Source organism: Eutrigla gurnardus (assembly GCF_963514095.1).
Source record: "Eutrigla gurnardus genome assembly, chromosome: 2".
Taxonomy (NCBI): domain Eukaryota; kingdom Metazoa; phylum Chordata; class Actinopteri; order Perciformes; family Triglidae; genus Eutrigla; species Eutrigla gurnardus.
Window position 1 is genome coordinate 17,839,040 of NC_139916.1, and position 24,526 is coordinate 17,863,565.

The window sequence follows — 24,526 nt, forward strand, 5'->3', positions numbered from 1 at the left end:
GTTTGGTCCCCGCGGGATTCCGTAGATGATGACGGCCTGGGCGTCGGCAGTTGAGTTCTGACTTCACGAACTGCTGCTGCGTGAAAAAAAAAAAACAATAGAAAAACACCTCTTCTCTCAGTCAGAGAGCGCGGAGGTGTCTCTTACATAAACGGAAACTTCATATAAAACATAAAACATGCATTCGGTCACGCTGGACAGCAGCGGTTCGCCGAGGAAACGGACGTTATCCCGGGGACTGAGCGAGGATGAGTCGCTCCGCAGCATTATAAAAGAGGTGAGCGGAGAAACCACGACGTCGTTTTTACTGACTGTTTAGACATAACAATACACTAACACTGACGTGGTGTTAGCGAACAGTGTTGTTATCATTTTTGACACATTTAACAAATCAGTCTGTATGATTTGTTTTTAGCGTTTAAGACGGCTTAAATGTAGCTTCGGTTCACTTCCTCATTCTTGACGTTAGCTAACGTTAGCTTGCTGTTGTCAGACTGTGTGTGATGCTAGGCTGGCCCCTTCCCCTAGCTGTTATAACTGTTGTTTCTGTCTCCCTATCAGGCCGAGAGTTCATCCAGGCGTCTGGCACGAAGCGACAGCCGAGCAGGCACCCTGAAGAGGAGGAGCGACAGTCAGGTAGGAGCCAGACAGCGCCCAAAGAATCGAAACACCTGCACACGCTGTATTGATCTCCAGCTAATCAGACGTTTCTAAGGTCCTGACTGTCTCCACTCTGTGTCTCATCGTCATGCGTCATCATTGCAACGTAATAATACAAAATACATACGCAGTAGTGGAAATTAACTGAGTATAGATACTCAAGTACTGTGCTTTGGATCTTTAATGATGCCAATGTTAATGATAATGACTTTTATGGAATGTTTTAGATGTTGTAATGGTACTTTTACTTAAGGAAAGGATTTGAATATATCTTTTAACACTTAATAAAAAAAACTTGAGCTAGTTTCTGATAAACAACTTTATATCTGTTTGATGTCTTATGTCACAAAGACTGGTTATTAAAAGATCTGCAGAAAACCCAAACTTACATGTTATATAACGATGACGAAATCTGTACACAAACGGATTGAAATCTAAAGACCGAGTGACTCATGCAGATTTACAAGGTGAACGAGATACCGGTGTCCTTGCCACAGGTGGTAACAAAGGGTTTGATCCTGTGTAAATAACACGGAGGGACCATTTTTGCTAACAGCTGCGATGAAAGCAAATGTTATGTTAATGTTATAATATAGTAGAATTTTCCAATCTCTGACCCATGCGTATGTATGTGGACGGGGGAAACTGGCAACCCAGATGGTGAGGTGGTGAATGCCAGAAATCAAATATGAGAGGAATCATTGAGGTATAAGAATTCCTCTCGCAAATTTTATTTCACTTCACTTCACACATTACTTATAGATCCAATTACCATAAACATTTCAACCAGCCTTTCAATTCATTATCTACACTGTGTTTTTCCTCCTCTGACATGTCGTAATGTATGGCCTAGTAACTCAAACTTATTGTCCAGTAGGAGAAACAAACTAATTAATTGAAGCAGCAAATAATATTCAATACCCTTTATTTTCTGAGGACACATAACATCACATATTACAAATAATTCCACTATGAATCACAACACATACGTTTTTTTTTTTTTTCTTTCTTTCAGCAGTCTGACCAGGACACTTACGCAGGACTCCCAGAAATGGTGAGTATTTCTTACTGTCATTTTAATTCGGACGATTATCACTATTTTAAGTCTTGTTCTCTGTTCTGTCAGGTCTAATTGTTCACTGCAGTGATGCATATTGTTTACATATAGAAGGATTGTCATTCTTCCAGATGAGGCCTCCCACTTGTGCCGCAGAGATTTTACTAAACAGTCGTCCACCCACTGACTGGCATGCATTTTCTCTGAAGTTGCCCACACTGATCAGTAACTGTGTTTTTGCTGTAGCTGGAGCTGCAGGCCAGCTACGACGAGGTGGTGCAGGAGCTGCGTGGGCTGGAGGTCGAGCGAGAGACTCTGTTGTTCCAGGTGGATGTCCTGCAGGACACACTGGAGAGTGTAGAGGAGCTGCTGGCGGAGGCCCAGAGGGAAGCTGGACAGGCTAGTTCGGTACATCGAGGCCGCACCAACACTGAAACACAACTTAGATTTTAAACACTTTGCTTCAACTATATATATATATATATATATATATAAAATCAAATCATGATACTAACGAGCTGTTTTTCTATGCACTTTAGGAGCTGGAACGAGAGAAGGAGGCCAAGAGGAATCTGGAGAGCATGGTCTGCTCTTTAACACAAGAAGTGGAGAGATTAAAAGAGGTACTGTGAGAATTAATAGTACACAAAATTAGAGAGGCATGAGGTTTTTGAATTAATGCATGTATGTCAAGTATTATGGACTGTTACTTAATAGTTTGTCAGCCGGTCGTCTTCATTGTGAATATTGGAGATGGTGCATGTTTTGTCTGCACCTTTCTCCACCAACTTATACCAATTAGTAACTATTTTACTAGCAATGGCAGTACACCGAACTGTAATGTTCAATTTGTTCATGTCTGTTCACTGAAAAAAGTCATACAGTATTAAATGCCGAATTTACAGCATTGAAATCATCCAATCAACCATCTACCTGAATTTATCTGGTTGGAAAGTCTCTCCTTGACATTTCTAAAGGGTCTATTTCCGGTGATGCTATTCACTTTTAAATACCATACATTTAGTGGAGTATTGAATTGTGATTACATTTCACAATCATATATTCATTTTTTTTTTCAAAAATCTACACTTTTAGGGTTTTTCATGCTTCCCTCTTGGTCAGAATGCCATTAAATTGACAGGGAAACTTTGATAAAAATAAGAAATTAGCCAATGCAACTTTTTGTATTTGATCTGAAAGAACACTTCATTTACTTACAATTAAATTTTCTCTTTGCAGGAGAGGAATAACCAACCATCTGCTCCAGCGCACACACATGGGAGTGTTGACCAGACAATGATACAAGGACACCAAATGAAAAATGAGGACGTGATCACAGACTCCTTGCAGTGTGAACCTCCCAGCAGTGAAAGTAGAGGCAGAGCATCAGAGGAGGTGGGACAGCCTGAAGGACCGCAGGATGAAGAAGGTCTCCTGATGAAGCTGAAGAAGATGGCCATTAAGCCCCTGGGCCACATGCCCTCTCTTGCAGTGGACAACCCATTCTCTGAAGACGGGGTCCTGCGGAGGCCTTTCGAAAACCCTGTCGAGGATGGACGAGATCCTTCTCCGGACAGGAACGACTCAGACAGCATAAGTGCCTACGAGGATGCATCTGCTGAGACTCCGGATCGGGACGGGGCCTTTCCAGATGAAGTTGACGCTTTGGAACTGCCCGACGATTCACAGAAAAGTTCTACCAGCAACGGCCCAGTCAATGACGAGAAGACCCAAAACCCAGAAAACCCTGACGCATGTGTTATGTCTTAATCAGTTTTATATACTACCAGGCAAAAGGGCAAAGATGATTAATTCTTGATCATTTGGTGTAATTCAACAGCGCTTTGATTAACAGTTTACCTACATTGGATATTTATGTTCTTAGAAAACTTTAATTCAACAGTAATTCTCGGAGTTGTAATTAGAGCTCCAATGAAAGAATCTGTTTTGACAGTAGATTAATTGTTTCAGTTATTTTCCATGAACATGCCAAATAATTGTTGGTTTCAGCTTCTCAGATGTGAGGATTTGCTGAAATATCTTTGGGTTTTGGGCCACTGGTGGGAATTTGAAGATGTCACTTTAGGGGAAACTAATGATAGTTTTTGACATTTTACAACATTGATAAATCTGTATCTTAATTGATAATGAAAACAATGGTTAGTTGCCACCCTAGTTATAATACACTATAATTGTTTCAGTCTTAAATTGAGAACAAAGAAACTCAGGATCCAGGTGGTTTACCTGCTGGAATTCCACTAATGACTACTTAATGATATTTTGCCAATCATTTATTTTTAATATCTGTCTTCTCTTCTTAATGTGTATTATGTGGCTAGCTAGACATGCTGCTTTTACTGTTTACCTCTTTTAATAGGGTTTGTCTGTAAACTCAGACCTGCCAGGACATAATCAGGATTTACCTGTCTACAGTGAGCTCTGTTAATACCTGAACAGGGACCGTTAATAATGGGCTCCAATTACATCAGATTGTTTAGAGTTTAGAGAGGCAGTCTGACTATTTAAGACGCCACATCAGCATTTAAAGAGATTTGGTGTGGCTGTCCTTAGAGTTCACTGTAAAAGTTAAGACCATGTTTGACGTTGATATTTGGGAGCTACGATAAGGTACAGATTATCAGTGGAAGTTATTTGAAAGCTTTTTTAAGTAAGGGAAATGCCATCTATTAGCTGCCTTGTTAATCTTCACAAGAAGATACATTTTTTATCTTTCATACATGTCCGTTTTTTTGTGTTGAATTTAGGGAAATTGATTTGGCTGTATTTGCACTTTTTATAGTTCTCTTTTCCCTATTTCATTAGACACAACATTCCCTTAACACTTGAGGGAGAAGTTATCAGCAGACCTGCTGCAGACTGTACTGTCTGTCTGCACGGTAATTCTGTACGTTTGCACATTTGCAGTTAAACTCACTGAAAAGATTCTCTTTGATGTGTCTGATTGCTGTAAAACATTTTGTATTTAATCACAACTTCTTTTTTTTTACAATGTTACATTCCTTTTATGCCTCAGACAAGAATAGACCCTTTCACCTCATCTGTGATCAACCATTTGCATGAGCACCTAAGAATGTATATCCATTTCCAAACTGCACATGAATTAATCTGTGCCATTTATTAGTACTTTTGCACGAGGTACATATAGTAAATAATACTTAGTTGTAAGGTATTTACTGCGACAATTGGTGTTTTGAAGGGATTTGAATTATGTTTGCAAATAATGTGTCAATCTGTTATTTCCTGTGTTTTTAAGGTGGAACGTTGGCAAAAATGAACTAATTACAATTTTGATGGAACAAATCACTTATTTTTAAAAAAGGAAAATCTAAATTTTGATATCTGGTTCTGTTACACAAAACTAAATGCAGCAATATTAATACATTTGTGGAAATTTGAAAATGGGTGCAATGTTGTTGCCTTTAGCTGCGTTTCAATTTGTGGCAGCAATTTGTGTATCGACTCATTTGTCTTTTGTATTTCTTTTATCACACAGTCCTATTTCAACATATTGCTGGCTCGCATGCGAATACTTGATTATTTGTTGGCTGCCATGATGCACAAAGCCTCAGACACAGAAACCGCTTACATCACATGCTGTTTTTTTCTCCTCAAAATGAGCTGATTGGGAGGATACTGTTACTGTAATACTGTGTGGTTCTACAAGAACATTCACAGTCATTGTATGTTGATTTTCTGTCAGGTCAAAGGATTTGCTTTGGTGTAATGAACCAGTAAAGTTATGTGACTGACTTTAACTGAACCAATATGATTTTGAAACGTCCATCACTGGCGCTTTTTAGCATTTTGGACACAGCAGTGACTTTATTGGCAATTTGTTGAGTAATCAAATTGTTTTTGTGTTTTGGTTTCCGCAACAATTCAAAAATATATATTCTTACTGTAATTTGATGCGTTTCATTGGTCTACATGTTTTTGACATGTCCTTTGCTTTGTATTAAATGTTCAGATGTAACAGTAAATTACATTTATACTTGTGAAGGAGAATACATTCCAGACATATCCAAATAAAAATAGTGAATAATGCTGATGCCCATTGGTCATTTATTTTAACTTATAAAGAATGCTATATTAGCCATGGACAGACACAGTTACACACTCACTCACGCACGCAAACGTGACCGATCACATGATCCTCTTCGAGATAATAATAATAAAAGTTACAACGATAGTTGGTTCTGTGAGTTTGATAAATTACACACATTTTACATAGCGATCGATTTAATTTAGTTCTGTATATTATGATTCTATATTATGTGTAATCAGTCTTTCATCAGGATGGAAATTCTTGCTCACAGGATTAGATGTCCTGTTATGGCTCAGATGTGTGAGTTTAGTAAGCCAAACAACAAAAACACAGCACAATAATCAATACAGTTTATATTTTTTTCATATAGTGAATTCAAATAATATCCGAAGCAATTAATGAAACAGGTTAAATAATAATAGTGTAGTCGAGACTTGCATTGCAGTGATTAGGAACAAATGTATGAATTACAGAAAAATCGGGGAAAAGGGGACACTAAAATTTGGAAAGTCATTCATTTAGTAGGAGGGGAGCTGACACAAAGTCTACACAACAGTAGACGTGTATTTCATATACATAATTAGTTGATCAAAACATCCCCTTTTCTTTCTTTATGTTCAGTTGTTTCCACTGTGGCATGCTGGCAAATTCGTCTTTGGTGACCCCAAATGTGTCGATGAAGTCAGAGTCCAACAGGTGTTTCTGAAAAACAGTTCCCAGATATTAGTTAGTAAAAAACAAATTACTAACAATAACTTACTGATGCTATATAGAAGCAATCATGGTTACGACTCACAACAAGGTGCACAAAATGTTGAGTGGTTCAACAATGCTTCAAGAGAAAAACAAATCAGCGAATAATGATAACTAAATCATAATGATGACAATGTTAAGATTTGAGACAAAATGAATGGCAGTGCTTTGTTTTATGGGTCTGTAATTTCCAAATAATTTCCAAAGAAGTTAAAAATGTTAAAAGGAAAATGGTGACCGCAGGTAATTTTAACGTGAAAATGTGACACTTTTCCAATGTAATATATATTGACAATGACGTTTCTAATAAGGATTAACATATTGTACTTTTAATAGGTTTTTTTTTATTAGCTTTTATTTGAAGGAAAGTCCTCTTTAGTCTATAATATAAACGCATGAAACAAACCTTTTGCAAATTAAGTAATAAATATGACATTCATTCATTCAACATATTCTTATGTTTTGTTTGTTATTACAAATTTCAAAAAAAGATTTCTAAGAAGAAATCTACCTCTTTCTGGCTTGGGTCAACACCTTCAGGCAGCTCGCTGGGGAGCTTGTTGACCAAGTACTCAGGTGGAAAAGATTGATAGTTTTTCGGACTTTCGACACAGTCCTGTTCCTAGAAAGTCAAAGGATCATATTAGGATGATTAATCTTGTATCTTCATTAGTGTATCACTTCCTGATGTGCCCTCGATCCAGATGGTGGCAGAGTAGTTTGTTAATGCAAAGTTTTGACTCCTGTCCCTGACTTTTTGTTGTAATGCTTATACTTCTTCAAAGTTGGCTCACCAAAAATGAATACATAAAAAAATACTTAATTACTACTTTAATTGGAATGTCTCTAGTACTATTTTGGAGAAAGTATTGCTAACCAGCTGGTAGAGCCCCATGTACCCAGGTTAAATCCTCATTGCAGTGGCCCCAAGTTTGAGTCTGACCTGTGGTCCTTTGCTACACGTCGTCCCCCCCCTCTCTCCCCCTCTCTCCCCCTTTCACTCTCATCCTGTCCTCTTCAAATATAAATAAAGGCCAACAAATCATATAACAAAAAAAAAATAAATAATAATAATTAACCATATAACCTTTTGAGAATAGTCTGCAGCCCTCTGGTAACCTTTCCTGAATGTCCTTCATATCGGTGTGAAATCTAATGATAACATATTTAACCTTGAGTTCTAACACAGAAACTTCATTCTAACTGAACATGCATGAATAAAAATGGGAACATGTTGGCAAATCATTTTTGTTACGTAAATAAATAAGACTTTCAATTTCAATTTACAATTTTAAGATTAACAGGTGCTGCTTCATCTCCCAACTCCTTCTTCAAGTCCTCGTAGCTTTTTCCTCCCTAAATTAAAAAAAAAAGTTTGTCACGGTATATTTTTAAACCAACAAACTCATTAATGTACTTGTTGAAGTTACATTTAAGTTCAAAGCCACTCACACTCCATTTGGAGGGATCCCAGGCTGTGAACCAGCCAGTGAAAGTGGGCGGCTCAAATCCCTGCTTGATCAAGACGATGAGGGTGTCTGGGTCTCTGGCGCCCGGGTGGGTGCGTAGGTACTCTTGGCTGGTGACCGCTGATTCTTTGCGCTCTACCTCATTGGCTTCTTTACCGATCCAGAGAAACACCTGAGACCAGCGTTGAGGAAAAGCACATGTTAGATTGCCCTAAGTGACATGCCACAACAAAAAAAAGGCTGCACACAAAATGCAGGCATGTTGGGGATGCTACGTTCCATGCTAATGCTCCACAACACTACAGAGAGGTCAGTTTTCTTCATTACTAACGGTATCACCTCGTACCTGGTCCCATGTGTCCAGCAGCATGACGTCGTCCTCACTGAGGTCATCCTGTGTGAACTGAGTCACCTCGGTCACAATGAACCGGCCCGTCTTGTTGGAGCATTCAAACAGGCGCGGCTGATGGTCTGAAGCCACCTGCTGTAATCTGTCATGAAAAACATGTGACATGCAAAACAGCCGGAAAACAAGTGCATACCATTTGAAAATACTAGTACTGTGTCACCCATCACCTCTTGTTACTAGCATAGGGGGCTTTCCCTCCGAGGAACTCCCAGAATTCAATGGGCTCCTGACCCTCTGCCACAATCTCCTCAGAGCCTTGCTGTGACTTCTGACCAATCACAGAGCTCACCTCCTTTGCCATGGCTCTCTCGTCGCCACTTGATCCCTGGTTATAAAACCTCAGTCAGTTATTTTGATATACTTTATGATGTATGAAGTATGTGGACACCCAAACGTTACACTCAATATGTTGTTGCGATACGTTGGTTTGAACATGTTGCTATAAGAGTCTCTTTGCTCACATTCAACCACAAGAGTTTTATGAGGTCACTGATGTTGGGCGAACACACTACTGTCTACACTTTTATTATATTCTGCAAAATTAAGATATCACTTCATTGGAACAAAGGGGCTTAGTCCAAAACAACAGTCCTGGACAGATAGTATGTAAAAACACCCCCTTTCTCACCTTTCCACACCACAGATAGATTCCTGATTGGCTCTTTAGTAAAAACACATCATTGGAGTTCAGAGAGGTGGCCAGCGCAGGAACCTCAATGGCTTTTGTGTTGGATTGGTCAGAACCGTGGATCTGGAACAACCTTATCGGTGGCTCTGGGTCAGAGGACCCTTTTCTAGATGTGCCCCCCTTGCAGAAAAGAGAGAAATATTCCGTACTGGTTTAAAAGCTGCATACACTGGAACATTTCTAAATAAATAATAACAAATGTAATTATACCTCAAAGATGACCATTTTACCCTTGAACATGGCCATAAAGTGTCTTGGTTCTTTGCCCATTGCTATTCTCACTTGAACTGGCTCACCACCATACTTCTGATCCAAATCCACGGACTGAAATGCTGAAGCTGCCACTTCGTCCTGTGTCGCATGACGCCCCTGAAATAATGAGGCTAAAGTATTTCATTTGATCATACAGTGAAAATCAGAAAAATGCAGTAATCAGGCATGGTGAAAAATCTTAAAATTCCAGTCTGTGATCACAAATAATAATCATTATTATGTAAGACATCGGGTGTTGAATCAAATCCTACCTGCCACATATAGAGCAGGTAAGCTTTCCTGTTGTTAACCAAGTAAGTGTAGAGGATCAGGTAGCAGTCGCCTCCATAGAAGTATCCGTACCATTGAGGATCAACAGGGACAAGCTCCAGATTCTCAATTCTCCACACCTAGGAACACCAAAGAGCTAAATAAACACTGGATCACAGAGTTGCAGAGTTGTCTGCTGTGAAAAAGGCATCTTGAGTTGTGCATATTACTAAACAAAAGTGTAATTCATCAAATTAATACAAAACAATTGTCACTAAGACAACCAGGGGCTTCTGGGGCCTTCAAGGATCTGAGACCCCACTTTGTTCCCAACAATTCTCGGGTGGATTTAATTTCTTTTGGCCTGTTTATTATCCTTATCAATCCCATTTTTTTCATGTATTGTTTTGTTTATAATTTTGTTTCCTACAATGTTGTAATTTTATGTCCCAACCTGTCATATTGATTTCAACAGATTGGCACTTAAACATAGTGTGATAAGAGTAGCTGCTACTAGTTTAAAGTTAAAGCAAACTAAGCTACTTTACGTTTTGTATACTGTGGCCCATTCATTTTGATTGTGTAGGAGGCAGGAGATTTAAAGTGGAGCTTCTGAAAAGAACATAATCCACTGGTTACACTAGCATACTAACATGCTAGCATTAGCATGTTTACATATCTGCAATTGTCATGTTGAGAGGCATTTTCCTTCTGGATGTTTGAACATACTAATACTAATATTAGCATGTTGCAGTAAACATAATCACATTTGACATGTTAGTGTAACATTGTTATGTTTAACTTCTTAACAAGCTGACGTTGGTATGTTAGCACAGCTGAAGCTGACAGGATTCAGTCATTCGTTTTTGGAGCTGTTGATACAGTAGACCAGAGACCAACCTCTTCAAAGTAAACTCAGGTTAAATTGTCACATGTAGGTACCTCCACTACACCTGAGCCATTGTCCACCATTCGTTCCTGCGCAGCGACCTCTGGCATCACATGCATTAGAGAGGCATCAAACCTTTCTTGCGCTATATGAGCTAAAGCAAAAAATCTGGGTCACATACAATACCGACTTTTAGATGTTTTTCTTATACCAGAAGCAATACTTCGTGTTGAATGTTGTGTTTTTTTGCAAATTTGAGCGCACACACGTACCGACTTTCCCTCTTGCATGCGATTTGCCCAGACCTTGAGTCTGGTCCTTTACAGTCCACCTCTGGAACAGCTGCTTGAAGAGAGCAGATTCTGCCCCGTCATTCACTGTCTCCACATTTGTAGTGATCGGGTAGTTTTTCGCTTTGATGAACTCCTGTAGCAGCCAATCGGAGAGAAACATAGCAAATACACTACAGGTATAATTTATTGTGCAGGTATGTTGTATTAGACTGCATTTGTTTTAGCTAGGCGTATCTTATACACTGCAAAATTATTGCAAATACACATGCAACAGCAGTCAATCTCAAACTAAGGATACATGTGAAGGCTTGATGTAGAATCACTCACCAAAGCTCTGGCCATAGCAGCCTGTCTCTCAGCTTTGTTTGCTTTCTTCCCCTTCCATACAAAGATCTTCGTCCCTCCCTGATCCAGGAAGTAGCAGTCCTAAACAGATAATCTATCTCAAACAATATGCCTGACTAAATCAGCTCTTACCATCAGTAAGTCAGCAGTGTACAGGAAGGGTGAAATGACAACCAAGTTTTATAATGGCATGAGAACCCATCTTGAGGTGGTTATTTTGGTCAATATTGCACCAACTCACTTCATGGTTTAGGAGATCCTGAACCAGCGGTCTAGTAGCGACTTCGGCGATCTTCATGTGACCGTCAGCATCTGACACACTGAAGAAAAAAAAGGCACAAACAAATAGAGAAGATGCATTTTATTCTGGACACGGACTACATGAAACCCCATTACGTCACTGCCGGGGAGCAGCTCACTGGTAAAGTGTAAGTTTGGCCTTCTGTTCCTGGTCAGCAGTTTCATCTGGAGGTCCGTCCATCAGCTTGGAGGTTCTTTCCCCAAGAACACCATTCAGGATCTCCATGTTCTGAGGGGAGTTGCTCTCTGCGTCCCCCTCTACCACTCGGATCTCCGCCCGTCCTCCTCTCTCTCTGTCTCGGATGTCTTTGGCCAACAACATGCCCTGAAGACAGAAGTACAACACAGACAAACAATCATCTCAGACGTCAAACGGGAGATTTCTCATTGCTGATTAGTGTTCCCTAATCAATCCAAACTATTTTCTTTCTTTCATGTCGGCTATAAATATCTTCTGATTTCATTTACTTTACATTGACTCTGAACTTACTAGAATGTGGGGAAATTATATAAACACATAGAATATGAATGTCAATGTTGAGAACATTTCAGTCTTTGTGCTGTGGGATAATGAATCATTCAGAGCTCGGGGCCTTTTTGCAGGAAGACGGAAAAGAGCTCAGACTGCACACTGCCACAGCTTTCCATAGAGGTTTAATGATGATATTTAAATCTGGTGAGGGCAGCACGGAAAGCAGACTTGTTCCAGAGTCTGCGCCTCCAGCGTATATCATGTACATCCAGATAAAACTCTAGACCTGAAGAGCAAGTGATGGTCTCCACCCATGTCACTTTCCATATGATATGAACAAATAAATGTTATTTGTATGCCATTAATATACTCTGGGAAATACAGTATTCACTGGTAAGTTGATTTTCCGTCATCTTACTGCATATTCATTATTGAAAAGCAAAAATAAGGGTAAGAAATGCAGAGTAAACACATTTCTAACTTTCTACTCAAGTATGTTTATGTGTTTCCATTTAGATTCTGCACCCAACAATATATCCCTGCACCCACACATTCACAATAATCTTACCTTAAGCTTTTCCTGTTTGTTACACTTGGGTCCGTTCCACTGAATGATGATCTTGCCCATGTCCAACAAAAACACATCTCCGAGGTTGAAGCTCTTCCAACTCATCTCCACCTGAAAGCCATTTAAGCCATAAAGCACTCCAAAAATGTTCCACTGTGTTAATAAAACCACCGTGACGCGTGGCCCACCTCGTTTGCAATCACTCTTTTCTTCCCTTTGACGTGAAGCAGCCTCTTAACGTCATAGGAGTTGGTCTCAGTGTGCCTCATGCCTGATGCAACTCCACCCTTCTTACAGCTGAACAAGAACAGGAGGATGATTTTTATGGTTTCTTTTCACCGTCAATAACATTGCGGCCCTTTCTGTGGACACTCACATGACTCCTTGTTTGAAGTAGCCTCTAAAGGCATCAGACTCGTGGTTCTGAACCTCACGGTGCTGGACCGGAGTGGAGCCCAGAAACTCATCGAGCTGTATGGTGTAAACAGCGGCTGCACCCTGTTCATCCTGAGAGGACTGTGAGCCAATCCAGTAGTGGATATCGTAACAGAGAGAGCTGCTCACCTTCTGAGTCTGTGGAGAGACGAGAAGCGAATGTGTCTGTGTGCTTTATCACACCATCTATAAACAAGCAGCCACGGCAGCCAGAAGCACTTTTTCGTCACCTTCTCAGACTTACAGACAGAAGTATGTAGCAGTCACCCTCATAAAAGTTTCCATAAGATTTCTCAGGGATTTGAACCAGCTCCATGTTCTGTTGCACAGAGAAGGGAGAGAAAAAAAAATCAACCAGTATTCCTCAGTCTCTCTTTTTCCCACATCATCACTGCTGTTGTAGTCATCTACTCCCGGAGTAGCATACCCTTTAATTCTCTTACCATGAAACCAAACAGCTGATTTGAGGAAACTTCAGTCCACAGAAACTATTGCTGGATCTGATGTAAAATCAAATTACCTCGATTCTCCAGATTATAATCCCAGAACTGTGAGTTACTGCTCTGAATGTGTACTCCATGTCGCTCGTTCACTTTTGTTGCTTTGTTTTCTTTTTCTGGAAGAGGAGATCCCTATGAAATCATTTTTTATACATTAACTGTTGATATTATTTCAAAAATCTTTTACCAATTTGTCTCTTTTATCATGATAAACTAAAATCATACTTATATCAAGCCTACAGCGAGACAACACGATCAAATATAATTTATATCAAACAAGACCTACCTGGTAATCTTGTTTGTAGACGTCCTTGCGGTGCCAACAGCTGATCTACTGTGTGATAACAAAAGGCCCTCGATCCTCTCCCCTTCGCTGCCCCTCACACATTTGCCTGGTTTTGCATGCTTCACGACCTCTCACAGGGTTCTGCCCAATCACTGAGGGAGACACAAAATCCTGTATGCAAATGTGCAGAACAAAAAGGATTGACTCATATTCAAATGCACAAACACACACACACACACACACACACACACAGCAGCACTGAACACCGGCCTCTTGTCCACTACTCACTTCACAGCCCACACGGTCGTGTACCACCACATATATGGATATGTGCACTAGAAAGGACAGCTTTCACAAGAATTATGTACTTATTAAACAGAAATAATTATAGTTAAGTATAGAGATAATGATGATTATCTTTATATTGTCATTAGCAGTAGTAATAGCATTAATGTTTGTTGTAGTATTACGTTGTATAACTGCTGTTCATCAACTCTGTTATATAATATTAGCATTCACCAAGGAAGACTCTGTTTTTTAATAAGAGCGACCTTGATGTGTGATAACCTCCCTTACCTTATCTCACAGACTTGTTTAGACCAGCTGGGGCCAATAAACCAAAAATAGAATGACGAAATTAATAATAAAAAGGAGGCATATTCAAATAATTACATCATTATACAAACTAAGTGATGATGATATAAAGTCATAAACGTGCCTTGCATGGACCATGAATGAGCAATACAATGGAGCTTTAGTTGTAGCAGCATTAAACAGAACCATAAACAGTGGTGTAATTCGTGTGTATGAAGCCGAGATGACATCTGATACAAAACCTGCATTGTTGCCCTTCGATTCCATCCCCTCAACAGCACACACACGAATCCATGCATTTCGTTACTGACCTTATCGATCTACACATTATTGTTTCTTTTATTTTGTGTGTATCCTGCAGTTTCATACATTTTGCTCGGACCATGTGTAGGGAGACGTACTTCAGCATGCTGCAAACGTGGAAACGCAAAACTATGGCATCGTGTTTGTGGGGAATGAAAATAATACTGTTTGATTTGCAAAATCGATGCACTTCAGATGCACACAGTGCATTTTACATAAAATCATATAAGAGTGAGCACGGATGAAAGAGACTGACACGAGTGACAGCAAAGAAATATTAGGTCATGTATTTAACAGCCGGTATGAGATGAAGGACAAACCTGCAGGCTTATTATAACACAGTTTGGCCCAGAGAGAGTTTCAGAACTCGAAAAACCCCAATAAAACAAGCTGTGTTGAAACAGAGGTGTGCAGCGATGTCATTACTGACTTCTGAAAAGCAAAATGGTCTTATAATTACTATTGAGACCAGAGACACTATTTCATATTTCCAGTAATTCACTGCTTGCCAAGCTAACTACTGTTTGTGTTACGCAGACATCAGACTTAAAAGGGTCCAAGCGGAGCCAGCTGGGAAACACAGCAGACACAAAATACTAACACTTATAACTTAAACTTCTTACATATTACTTTGATAATTATGTCCATTAAACAGGTTTACATGACAGCTCAAACTCAAGAGATTTAGTGAAATGATTTTGAAATGAGCTATTGTATAAAATACATTGTCTGAGTAACATCCTGATGGAATATGTGTGAGCATTCTGTTCTTTTTTTTTTTTTTGTCTGACTCATGTCAACCCAACTCCCTTCTTAAGATTTATTGAGACGTTATCTCATCGCAACTTTTATACAACTTGCAACTTTACATAAAGATACTTGTTTAGATTAGAGAGGACAACATCTAAGAAATTCATCTGTCTGAATATTTCCTATTGTGCTAAACAGAATGATTCATTGTTGCAATGTTAGGGAGTCTGGTTTATCTGATTAAAGTCTCCTTAATACAGGAGAGCCCCAGTGACTCCTGCCTCCCACTCACATTACGTTTCCTCCTCTGTGGTCCTGCATCGCACATTGATGTCCTGTGTTTTAAGTAAAAACACGCTGCACCTCAAACCCATACACACATTGAAACATCAGACGATCTATTATATATTTCATCTCAGTTTGTCAATCAGGTAAAAGCTGAAGAATCAAACACAGTGTCTTGTCCCTCTCTCAGAATGTGTGCCTCCATCTTCACCAGATGTTTTTGGCTCCTCCCAGACAGCTTACTAAAACATTCCAGCCCACCTCTGGGAATCGGCTGGCTCCTCCACACGCTCTCCCTCAACTTCAGTCAACGTTTTACAGGAGCAAAAGCGACCGAGCTGACACGAAATGAAAGGACTCGTTGTCTTGGTTACTTTGGCCTGCCTTGCCAGCGCTCAGCACCAAGCGCTGATTGACTACTTGGAGCGGAGGCTGCTCGCTATTGAGGTAAGAACTGCCTTTACCTTCCTGTTGAAGCCTGCGCTCCTGAGTCCCTCTGAAAGGAAACTTCTAGGGACAGGGCAAAGGCAATGGAACGCAGATGTGGGGGAAATGCTGGAAACTGTAGCTCTCTGAAATATATAGGAAGTGTGATCTTCTTGTCTGGGTTCAGAGCCTGAGAGTGAAAATAATGTAGTTTAAAAGTTAGATTTGCATATATGATGCTAAAAAAATGACACAATGCATAAAAACTGCAGTTTACTAAAGTTTCATGTTAGAAAATGCTATAATGATGTGAAAGCTTGGTCTAGAAGAGCATCCGAAAATAACATTTACCATGATGATGAAGTAGTTCACCAGTACCACTTATTTTTGTGATGGGTATAAATATATATCGCTCAGTGTTTCCAATAGGCCTCAATAATAGCTCTCATGTCATTCACCTATTCTATTTTAATATTGTGGTTTTGTTCTGATGCAGAGATTGAATATAAAACATGCTTTACTCTTTCATATTAAGTCAAAACAGCACTTTATTCATACCTCTATTATATTATCAGACAAAACTCCCGCAAAGTATAGTTAATCCACATTCCTCGGTTTCTGTATTTCTGTGTAGTTTATTGTCAGACTTTACAGATCACCTGTAGAGAATTTTTTTTTCATGTCCTCCTCCGCAGAAAGGTCAGAGGTCAGGGTCTGCTACAGAGGTCGGATTCAGTGTTTTGCTAAAGGACATTTGAGCAGGGTGGAAACTTGCCACGTGTGGGCTGAACCTGGTCGTTTGAAGGATGACTTTCCTACTTATTATGCCCTTCTGTCCCCGTCTATTTACTGTGCCTGAAAAGAACTTCAAATTATGGCCTTTCTCAGAGCTTTCTGGAAGTGCATTTACAGTTCCCGTAAGACAGTCATCATGTATGGCACACATTACTAGAGTATAAACAGGTAATGCGGAAACAAGTGTGACCACTTTAGTTTGTGGAAAAATGAAGACAGAACTGATCTTTGTCCCCCTTTTAAAAACAGGACCGGATCTCTCTGTGGCATGAGCAGACCGCCCGTTACGCCTCCGAGCTGCGGGAACTGAAGCAACAGATGGTTTCCCAGCTGGAGAACCTGGACAAAGAGAAAGAGACACTGAGGATGAATCTGGACGGCGTGGGCACGAGGGTCGACCGGGTGGAGCGTGAGCTGGACTACCTGGAGACTCAGAACGGAGCTCAGCCATGTGTGGACGTGGATGACAAGCTGATAGAGCAGCAGGTGACGCTGGTGAAGGAGAAGCAGAAGGCCAAGTACTCAAAACTATCAGGTGAGATATGCACCAGCACTTCCTGTTTATTAGACAGATTGCTGGATTTCCCTTCGGATGAAGCTGAAAATATTTAACAAGCTGAAAATATTTAACATATTTCCTAAAATGTCGAGATATGCCATTAAAGAACGTCCATGACAATGGACGACATTGTCGGTGTCACCTATCATGTAAAGCCTGTCCCTCTCTCGGTTTCAGACTGCAGTGACATGATCTCCAGCATAAAAGCCATGAAGATCCTGAAGCGAGTCGGAGGGCCAAAGGGCATGTGGACCAAAGACACCGGCAGGGGCTCTGGGAAGATCTACATTTTTAACGGGACAGACGAAGACACCATCCACCAGTTTGCCTCTGTGCAAGACTTCGCCCGCTCGCTGGGTATGTCTCTGTCCAAGAGCCTGAAGCTGCCATCGGCATGGAGAGGAACGGGACACGTTGTCCTCAACAATCACGCCTATTATGTAAATCAGGTTGAGGAAATAACGCTGGTTAAATATGACCTGAAGAACGGCTCTGTGTCAGACAGCACGGTGTTCCCAGTGAAGGACCATGTCCCAGTGTACGGCCTGACCCCCGATACGCTGATGGACCTGGCTGTGGACGAGGAAGGCCTGTGGGCCATTTATGCCACACGGCAGAATGAGAGGTACATCTCTCTGGCGAAAATGGACGCCAGCTCGCTGGACATCGAGCAAGTGTGGGACACGAACTGTCCGAAGGAGAACGCGGAGGCGGCGTTTGTCATCTGTGGCACTTTGTATGTGGTGTACAACACCGTGCAGCCCGGCCGCTCGCGTATCCAGTGTGTGTTTGACGTCAACGGCATGGTGACCAACGAAGACGCACCACTGATTTATTTCCCAAAGCGTTACGGAACCCACTCCAGTGTGAAGTACAACCCGCAGGAGCAGCTGCTCTACGCCTGGGACGACGGCTACCAGATCCTCTACAAGCTCCTCATGAAAAAGAAACTCGACATTTGAGCTAAATCACGCACTACACCTTCCTCCCACAAACACACCCAACCCCCTTAAAGTACAATACCAGTGTTTTTATACGATTTAGCTTCTTCACTACAGATCATGAACACTTTATGTTACAGCTGACCCTTTTTATTACATGCTATGTCATTTCAACATTTTTAATGTGCACTTGGTTTCTGTACTGTATAGAAATGAAGCTTTAAATTTACTTAAACTGTGTAATCCGGTGATCCTCTGATCAAATATACATTTTTGTTTTTTCAGTTTCATTATTGCGTCATGGTAATCTCAAGTCAAAACACTCCAACATGGCATGCAAAATGGTCAGCAGTGATGTGAAGTACTCATGATACGTAGTAAACGCCCAAACATGCAATGTCACCAGTACAGGCTTTAAGTCTGAATCTCCAAGAGCCTAAAAATGTTCAAAAATGCTGTATTGTAGAATTGTATCTGTTAACTTTCATGCTTTGAGATGTGAATGTTGAAAGACGTCGAGTGATTTCAGTTTGTCATCGCTGCCAAACAACTTATTTCTCATCAGACTGCACTGCACTTCTGTTTTCCCAGTACCATCTGTGTCTACTGGCTGTGACCTTTGGTGTTAAATCAGCAGAGCACTTGTTACTTTTGTGTTCATGCTGCAAATATAAAACACCTGTCAGTCTGCTGTCTGAATACATTTTCATAACATTCATTTTGGAGCATCGAGTGCATAAAAGCACCCTTGTTTTCTTAGTTTAATTCAAGTTCTGTTTGTTTTGTGTGCCCTCCTGCAATCAGTCATTACTTTATTGGGATGCATTGACAAAGATAACAGTAGCATCTATAACTTTAAACATTTCTAGTACAAGTTGATAGAAAACCAACAACTGTCATCAATAATCAAAATATCTTTGGTGTTGTCACATATAATGCAAATACAACAATGTTGTTGTCACTATGGAAACCCCATGCTGCGATAAATATAACTGGGACTAATTAGGATTGGTGCGAGAAAAACAGCTAGCTGGCTAGCACTTTTACTTTTCTGTTTATGCATCGTAAGATCTTTTCCCACAAATCAAGCACATATGTATTTTGTGCCGTTAACTTTTTACGAAATAAAACAAAATGAAGGGCACCACTATTTGAAATATACTTCTATTTCTTACGTTTGCTTTTTATTCTAATATTCTTAATTTTCATTATTTTTTTTATTTCTGCCTCAAATTATTGTTCATCATGAAAATAAGTGGCAGTCATCTTCTATGTACAGGATGTGCAGATACAAACCTATTAAAGCCACGATATGCAAGATTTAAATATTTTAGACGTTGGCGCCCCCAGTGGTAGCTTAAAAAAAGACACTGTGGTAGTAGACAGTAACGCAGCACTTTTATCCAAGTTAAATTTCTGCTCATCTTTTCTTGATTTCAAGTTTGTTCCTGAAGGTGAACTGCATTGACTGACATGATGTCTAAATATGCCGTAACTAATAAAGATGTATTTAGTTGGAAGTCTGTTGTTTCATTGGTTATAATTCATTGGAGCACTCATTAGTGTTTTGTGCCTTTGTGCTAAGATTAGAAATCCTGGTATTCAGAGTTGAACTGAGAACAATATGGTCAAACTTATTTATTTTGGGATACAATGACATTTGTGCCATGAAGAACTTTTAAAACCCTTATTTTATGTTAAAAACATAAATCATCAATGGGTCTTCTTGCTTTGAGAAATGTACAGCCGTCTACATTAAAACAGTTCCTCGTTGATGTGTCTGACAAGACGCCAACGGCAGAAATAGGCCTGTGTGTTCGTCCAGCCAAAGATAAGTCAAGTGTAACAGCTATTTGATTTAACAATGTGAGACAGCATTTGACTCTGGTATTTGGGTCTCACACACTATTCGGCATAGTTGTTGCACTTCACTCCAGAACTGAAGAAAATGACCTTGAAACCAAAATGATCCTCACCAGCACAAACAGCAACCGTTGTTGAAACAAGTTTATTTTTTTAAACTGTAAATAAACAATATGCATAAAAACGGCTCATTGCTCATAAAATCTAGAGTAAAAAAGATGCAACAGCACATTAAATTCTGTAAAATCTGAATTCCAACAGGGGCTATTTGTATATCACAACTGTCTGTACAAAGCTGAGAACTTCAGAAATCCTGCCAACAAGCCAGAAAGACAAATAAACATATTTGTGTGTTAAACAACCAAAGGTGCTGTTATAAAAACACAAAGTAAGAAATACGCAAATTTAAAGAATTTAACTACAAGAAAATCAATCTGACAGAACATGATTCCAATGACTAATTTTGTTTTAGCACCAACTGTTTTTCATCATCTTTCATCTTATGAAATGTGTTATTTGCACTATCCCACAAACGTATTCAATCAAATTTAATCCTAACTACTTGACTTCTTGAATGTGGATATCCTGAAGTTGAAGCATCGTTTGAATTGGGAAATATACTGGCAGATAACGAGAATGGGTCTACCTGACCTGCACTCTGACTCGGTCAGAGGACCATCCCAACCACAAATAACACCAACATCAAAATGGCAGTTGCAAACAAATATATAATACATATAATGATATTGAAAGGAACACTTCAACGTTCATAACTATTTTAACATCATGGCTGAAAAAACAGCAAAACTCCCGAGATGTCTATCAACTAGAAAGCTGGTTTTAGGTATTAACAAATATCCATTAATGGATCCAACATATCCTGTAGTGTCCACTTTTTCTGTCCATTCCAGTCGTGGATATGAAGCGAGGCGAGGACGTCCTTATTGCTTAGACATTGTTGGCATTAAAATGGACTGACATTTTACTTGACTCAGAGTCTCAGGTGAGGAATTGGCATTGTGACATCACGGAAGTATCGATGTACTAGGGCGTTTTTGGCCGATAATCTTTTGTTGGGGTCATAATTCAGCATTTCCTGCAAGGACAAAAACAGCAATTGAGAAATACTGTCAAACAATGCGTCTGTGAAGAAGGCTGCACTTTACGATTATTTCAATGAATCTGCCATTTACTTTCTCGACTAATTGATTCGTCATTTCAATCTATAATCTATATAAAAGTCTGAAACTGGTGATAACTGTTACCGTTACCCATAAACTTAAATATAATTGGTTTACGATCAATCAGAAATTATTATCAATTATTGAAATTGTTGCCGTTTTCTGTTGATGGACGAATCACAGGTAAAAAGGTTTCATGTATGCAGTTTTTGCTTTTTACAACGTTTGCAATTTCATATCTCGGTAGGATGAAACTAAAATAAAGCATATCTCGCCAAAACTGCAAAATGATTTAACTTGTAATCTGCACCTGGACATTCATCAAAATAAATAAAGTGACAGACGTGTGTTCTTTGATCTATTTCATAAACTTTAAACATATATCTCATCATCTTTTCATATTAATGACTAACACACAAGACCAACTTCCTTTACTGAGGTAATTAATGCCACACTAGTTTATGAATGAATGACAAATGTTCTCACCCCAAGCAGTTCTCTTCCATCCTCATCAAGAATTGGCACCACTTTGGATAAATCCTGCCGGGCCCACTTGGGGAACGATGGCTTATAGTCAGGCATCGATGTGACTCCTGGCCAGGCGGTCTCATCGGGTGTTCCCAAGGTGCGGAAGATTCGGAATAACTGGTCGATCTCGGAGTCACCAGGGAACAAAGCCCTCTTGGTGAGCTGTAAAACAGTGGACAGTGAGGCAGGTCTATTGGTTAGATGTTACATTTGATACGCTGTGCATCGTGTGCAGGTTTCATTCATTCACAATCAAGCTTTGTAAAACATGAAACTGATAGCAAATTACCATTTCAGCAAAGATGCACCCCAGACTCCAGATGTCGACAGCTGTGGAGTAGTATTTACATCCCAAGAGGATTTCTGGTGCTCGATACCAAAGTGTTACCACCTGAAATATATCGAAAAAGCAAGTTTGTTTTAGGAAAACAACATTTCTTGGAAAAGACATGAACCCAAAATAAATCCTTATTTAGTGAGAAATAAAAAACTATTGAGTATGGTGAGATGTCTTTTTCATCATTTGGAATGCCATTAGCAAATGTTGACTATTAATTCACTTTGACGGAGCTTGATGGAGAGCACTTTGTTGCTGGAATATGGTAAAAGAATATAAACTTTAATCCATATAATTCCAAATGACTCTGAAGAAGCCTGTTCACATGAACAGGGTAGCTGTACATGTTACCTCATGTGTGTACGTGCGGACAGGCACCCCGAAGGCTCTTGCCAGGCCAAAATCAGCAAGCTTGATCTCTCCCTGGGCGTTGATGAGGAGGTTCTGGGGCTTCAAGTCTCGATGAAGAACCCTGTGAGAGTGGCAGAAGGCCAGGCCTTGCAGCAGCTGGAAAAGATAACTCTACAAAAACACATGCAAAAATATACACCCTGGTAAGTCAACTCAGAAATAAATTCATGCTCGATATCATGAAGAGATTGAGACATGTTGTTTTGCAATTCTAGACATTTACCTTAACCAGCGGCAGTGGAATACCAGCTACTGTGAAGGAGTCCATGAACTTTTTTAGATCCTGATGAAGGAACTCAAAAACAAGGTAGAGCTTGTTCTCGGTGTGGATGACATCCCGCAATCTTAAAACATGTTAACAGGCAGGTTGGCAGAAACAAGTGACAGAAGAACCTTGAAAGCAGGATTTAGCTGAAGCTGTAAAATTAGGCACTTACTTGACAATATTTGGGTGACTGAGTTCTTTGAGAAGGGAAATCTCCCGAATGGCAGTACTGGGTACACCCTCCGTTTCCCTGAATGAAACATGGACATTGATCTGGTTATGTCAGGTGATTCACTAATTCCAGGTTATAATAATGTAATATAATGTAATAATGTTGTCACTTAAATTGTATGCCAATTACAGCAGCTTGCTTGTTGTGTATGATAAATACTTTTTAATTAATTTTATTCTAGATTTTGTACATCTTCATGGAGGAAACCATCAAAACAACTTGAGGAACAAACTAACTTGGAGGTGCATCGGGGGAGAAATGACAAGAGCTGTACAATCATCTCTTCCAACTTGAAATACATGCAATCATATACAAATTATATCACTGTGCCATCACTGCCAGCTAACATACCAGTTAGCAAAAGATCATCACAGCAATGCTTTCGCTTTCTGTAGTCAGATGCAATGGTCAAAATCACTGGATTAAGTCAGTCACATATGCTATTTCTTATAGTATGTATGCATTGTATAGTATGCATGCTTGTAATTGCAACAGGAGAAAACTCCTTAATTATCATGTGACAGGCTGCAGGTTGGGTACCACTGCAAAACACCAACCGTGGATTATACATTATTTTCTTTAATCACACTTTGATGTTATATTACAATAGCTGCAGTGAAAAAAACCATGTAGCATTTCAAATAAAGGGATTCATATGAGCATAAATACATTCATAGTTTAATGGCTGGTGTTTAACGTACAAAACATATTTTGTTGTATACGTTCAACACTGAAAGCGATGAGAGGAAGCCCGGAAATTAGCCGTTTGCTTATACAACCTGCTGTCACATGGACGACTAGAACAGTTTCATCACATTTGAAGGAAAATAAAAGCAACAGCTAGCTCCATTGACGTTAGCCTAGCATCCGCGGTGCCCGGACAGTAACAAACATCAGTCGTGGGTAAACTTACGTGTCAAGCCGGATTTTTTTTAGAGCAACTGTTTCTCCGGTGACTTTGTTCTTGGCTTTGTAAACAACTCCGTACGTCCCCTCTCCTATCTTCTCCACCTTCTGAAACGTCTCCATTTTTAGAAATCAACAGAGCAGGGCGTTTGTCGTTTGTTTAGCTAGTTAGCAAGAACCCCCTCTTTGTGTCTGTATGTCAGAGCTAGCGTCTGCTCGGCGGCTACAGAGACAACCGTTAACGGCCCGCCCGGGTTCAAATGGTCCGGGTTCACCACCACACCCTTCGGGCGGCGGTCCTGCCGAGGATTAACCTTCTCAAACCAGCGTGAAACGGCTAAAGGCTGCGGACTCGGGTCATATGTTGGCCCCGGACGATAATATCCGTAAATAGGTGGATTAGCGTGGCGGCGGCTGCTCCTCTTTGGAAAATCAGAA

General features: G+C 40.0%; 4 protein-coding genes across 6 annotated transcripts; 2 read left to right on the forward strand and 2 right to left on the reverse strand.

Annotated features, from left to right (window-relative positions):
* The first annotated feature begins 39 nt into the window (after positions 1 to 39).
* LOC311026731 (uncharacterized protein) lies at positions 40 to 5,782 on the forward strand. 2 transcript variants are annotated; one of them, XM_084030428.1, is made up of 6 exons: positions 40 to 277; positions 562 to 636; positions 1,676 to 1,714; positions 1,964 to 2,125; positions 2,257 to 2,340; positions 2,957 to 5,782. In XM_084030428.1, exons 1-6 carry the CDS (start codon positions 179 to 181, stop codon positions 3,485 to 3,487), a joined length of 990 nt encoding a protein of 329 aa, XP_083886554.1. In that variant the 5' UTR covers positions 40 to 178; the 3' UTR covers positions 3,488 to 5,782. The 2 variants fall into 2 exon arrangements, with proteins under 2 accessions (XP_083886554.1, XP_083886555.1); XM_084030429.1 differs by having other exon boundaries at positions 1,679 to 1,714.
* Positions 5,783 to 6,111: 329 nt separating this feature from the next.
* Positions 6,112 to 13,754, reverse strand: avil (advillin). Of its 2 annotated transcripts, none has more exons than XM_084030388.1 (20): positions 13,713 to 13,754; positions 13,447 to 13,558; positions 13,171 to 13,245; positions 12,868 to 13,064; positions 12,680 to 12,788; positions 12,492 to 12,602; positions 11,571 to 11,776; positions 11,393 to 11,471; positions 11,134 to 11,232; positions 10,786 to 10,939; positions 10,567 to 10,667; positions 9,627 to 9,764; positions 9,313 to 9,471; positions 9,043 to 9,222; positions 8,582 to 8,739; positions 8,352 to 8,496; positions 7,989 to 8,177; positions 7,824 to 7,892; positions 7,048 to 7,158; positions 6,112 to 6,485 (listed from the first exon to the last, which is right to left on the reverse strand). In XM_084030388.1, exons 2-20 carry the CDS (start codon positions 13,504 to 13,506, stop codon positions 6,372 to 6,374), a joined length of 2,454 nt encoding a protein of 817 aa, XP_083886514.1. In that variant the 5' UTR covers positions 13,507 to 13,558; positions 13,713 to 13,754; the 3' UTR covers positions 6,112 to 6,371. The 2 variants fall into 2 exon arrangements, with proteins under 2 accessions (XP_083886514.1, XP_083886515.1); XM_084030389.1 differs by having other exon boundaries at positions 13,447 to 13,542; positions 13,713 to 13,731.
* Positions 13,755 to 15,932: 2,178 nt separating this feature from the next.
* Positions 15,933 to 19,897, forward strand: olfml3b (olfactomedin-like 3b). Its single transcript, XM_084027569.1, has 3 exons — positions 15,933 to 16,091; positions 17,115 to 17,400; positions 17,602 to 19,897. The coding sequence occupies exons 1-3, from the start codon at positions 15,993 to 15,995 to the stop codon at positions 18,384 to 18,386; spliced, it is 1,170 nt and encodes a 389-aa protein (XP_083883695.1). The 5' UTR covers positions 15,933 to 15,992; the 3' UTR covers positions 18,387 to 19,897.
* Positions 19,898 to 20,354: 457 nt separating this feature from the next.
* Positions 20,355 to 24,526, reverse strand: cdk2 (cyclin dependent kinase 2). Its single transcript, XM_084027089.1, has 7 exons — positions 24,096 to 24,526; positions 23,123 to 23,200; positions 22,909 to 23,029; positions 22,626 to 22,796; positions 22,227 to 22,328; positions 21,896 to 22,099; positions 20,355 to 21,324 (listed from the first exon to the last, which is right to left on the reverse strand). Exons 1-7 carry the CDS (start codon positions 24,209 to 24,211, stop codon positions 21,220 to 21,222), a joined length of 897 nt encoding a protein of 298 aa, XP_083883215.1. The 5' UTR covers positions 24,212 to 24,526; the 3' UTR covers positions 20,355 to 21,219.

Bases quoted from the DNA above. Each gene is read 5' to 3' on its own strand.
- LOC311026731 (XM_084030428.1), top strand. From the start codon at position 179: ATGCATTCGGTCACGCTGGACAGCAGCGGTTCGCCGAGGAAACGGACG. The intron at 1,715-1,963 runs GTGAGTATTTCT...TTTTTGCTGTAG, and splicing joins ACGCAGGACTCCCAGAAATG to CTGGAGCTGCAGGCCAGCTA. The intron at 2,341-2,956 runs GTACTGTGAGAA...TTCTCTTTGCAG, and splicing joins AAGTGGAGAGATTAAAAGAG to GAGAGGAATAACCAACCATC.
- avil (XM_084030388.1), bottom strand. From the start codon at position 13,506: ATGGAGTACACATTCAGAGCAGTAACTCACAGTTCTGGGATTATAATC. The intron at 12,789-12,867 runs GTGAGTGTCCAC...GTTCTTGTTCAG, and splicing joins TACTTCAAACAAGGAGTCAT to CTGTAAGAAGGGTGGAGTTG. The intron at 9,223-9,312 runs GTATAATTACAT...CTTTTCTGCAAG, and splicing joins GTAAAATGGTCATCTTTGAG to GGGGGCACATCTAGAAAAGG.
- olfml3b (XM_084027569.1), top strand. From the start codon at position 15,993: ATGAAAGGACTCGTTGTCTTGGTTACTTTGGCCTGCCTTGCCAGCGCT. The intron at 16,092-17,114 runs GTAAGAACTGCC...TTTTAAAAACAG, and splicing joins GGAGGCTGCTCGCTATTGAG to GACCGGATCTCTCTGTGGCA. The intron at 17,401-17,601 runs GTGAGATATGCA...TCTCGGTTTCAG, and splicing joins CAAGTACTCAAAACTATCAG to ACTGCAGTGACATGATCTCC.
- cdk2 (XM_084027089.1), bottom strand. From the start codon at position 24,211: ATGGAGACGTTTCAGAAGGTGGAGAAGATAGGAGAGGGGACGTACGGA. The intron at 22,100-22,226 runs GTAATTTGCTAT...ACTGTTTTACAG, and splicing joins GGTGCATCTTTGCTGAAATG to CTCACCAAGAGGGCTTTGTT. The intron at 21,325-21,895 runs GTGAGAACATTT...TTGTCCTTGCAG, and splicing joins ATGGAAGAGAACTGCTTGGG to GAAATGCTGAATTATGACCC.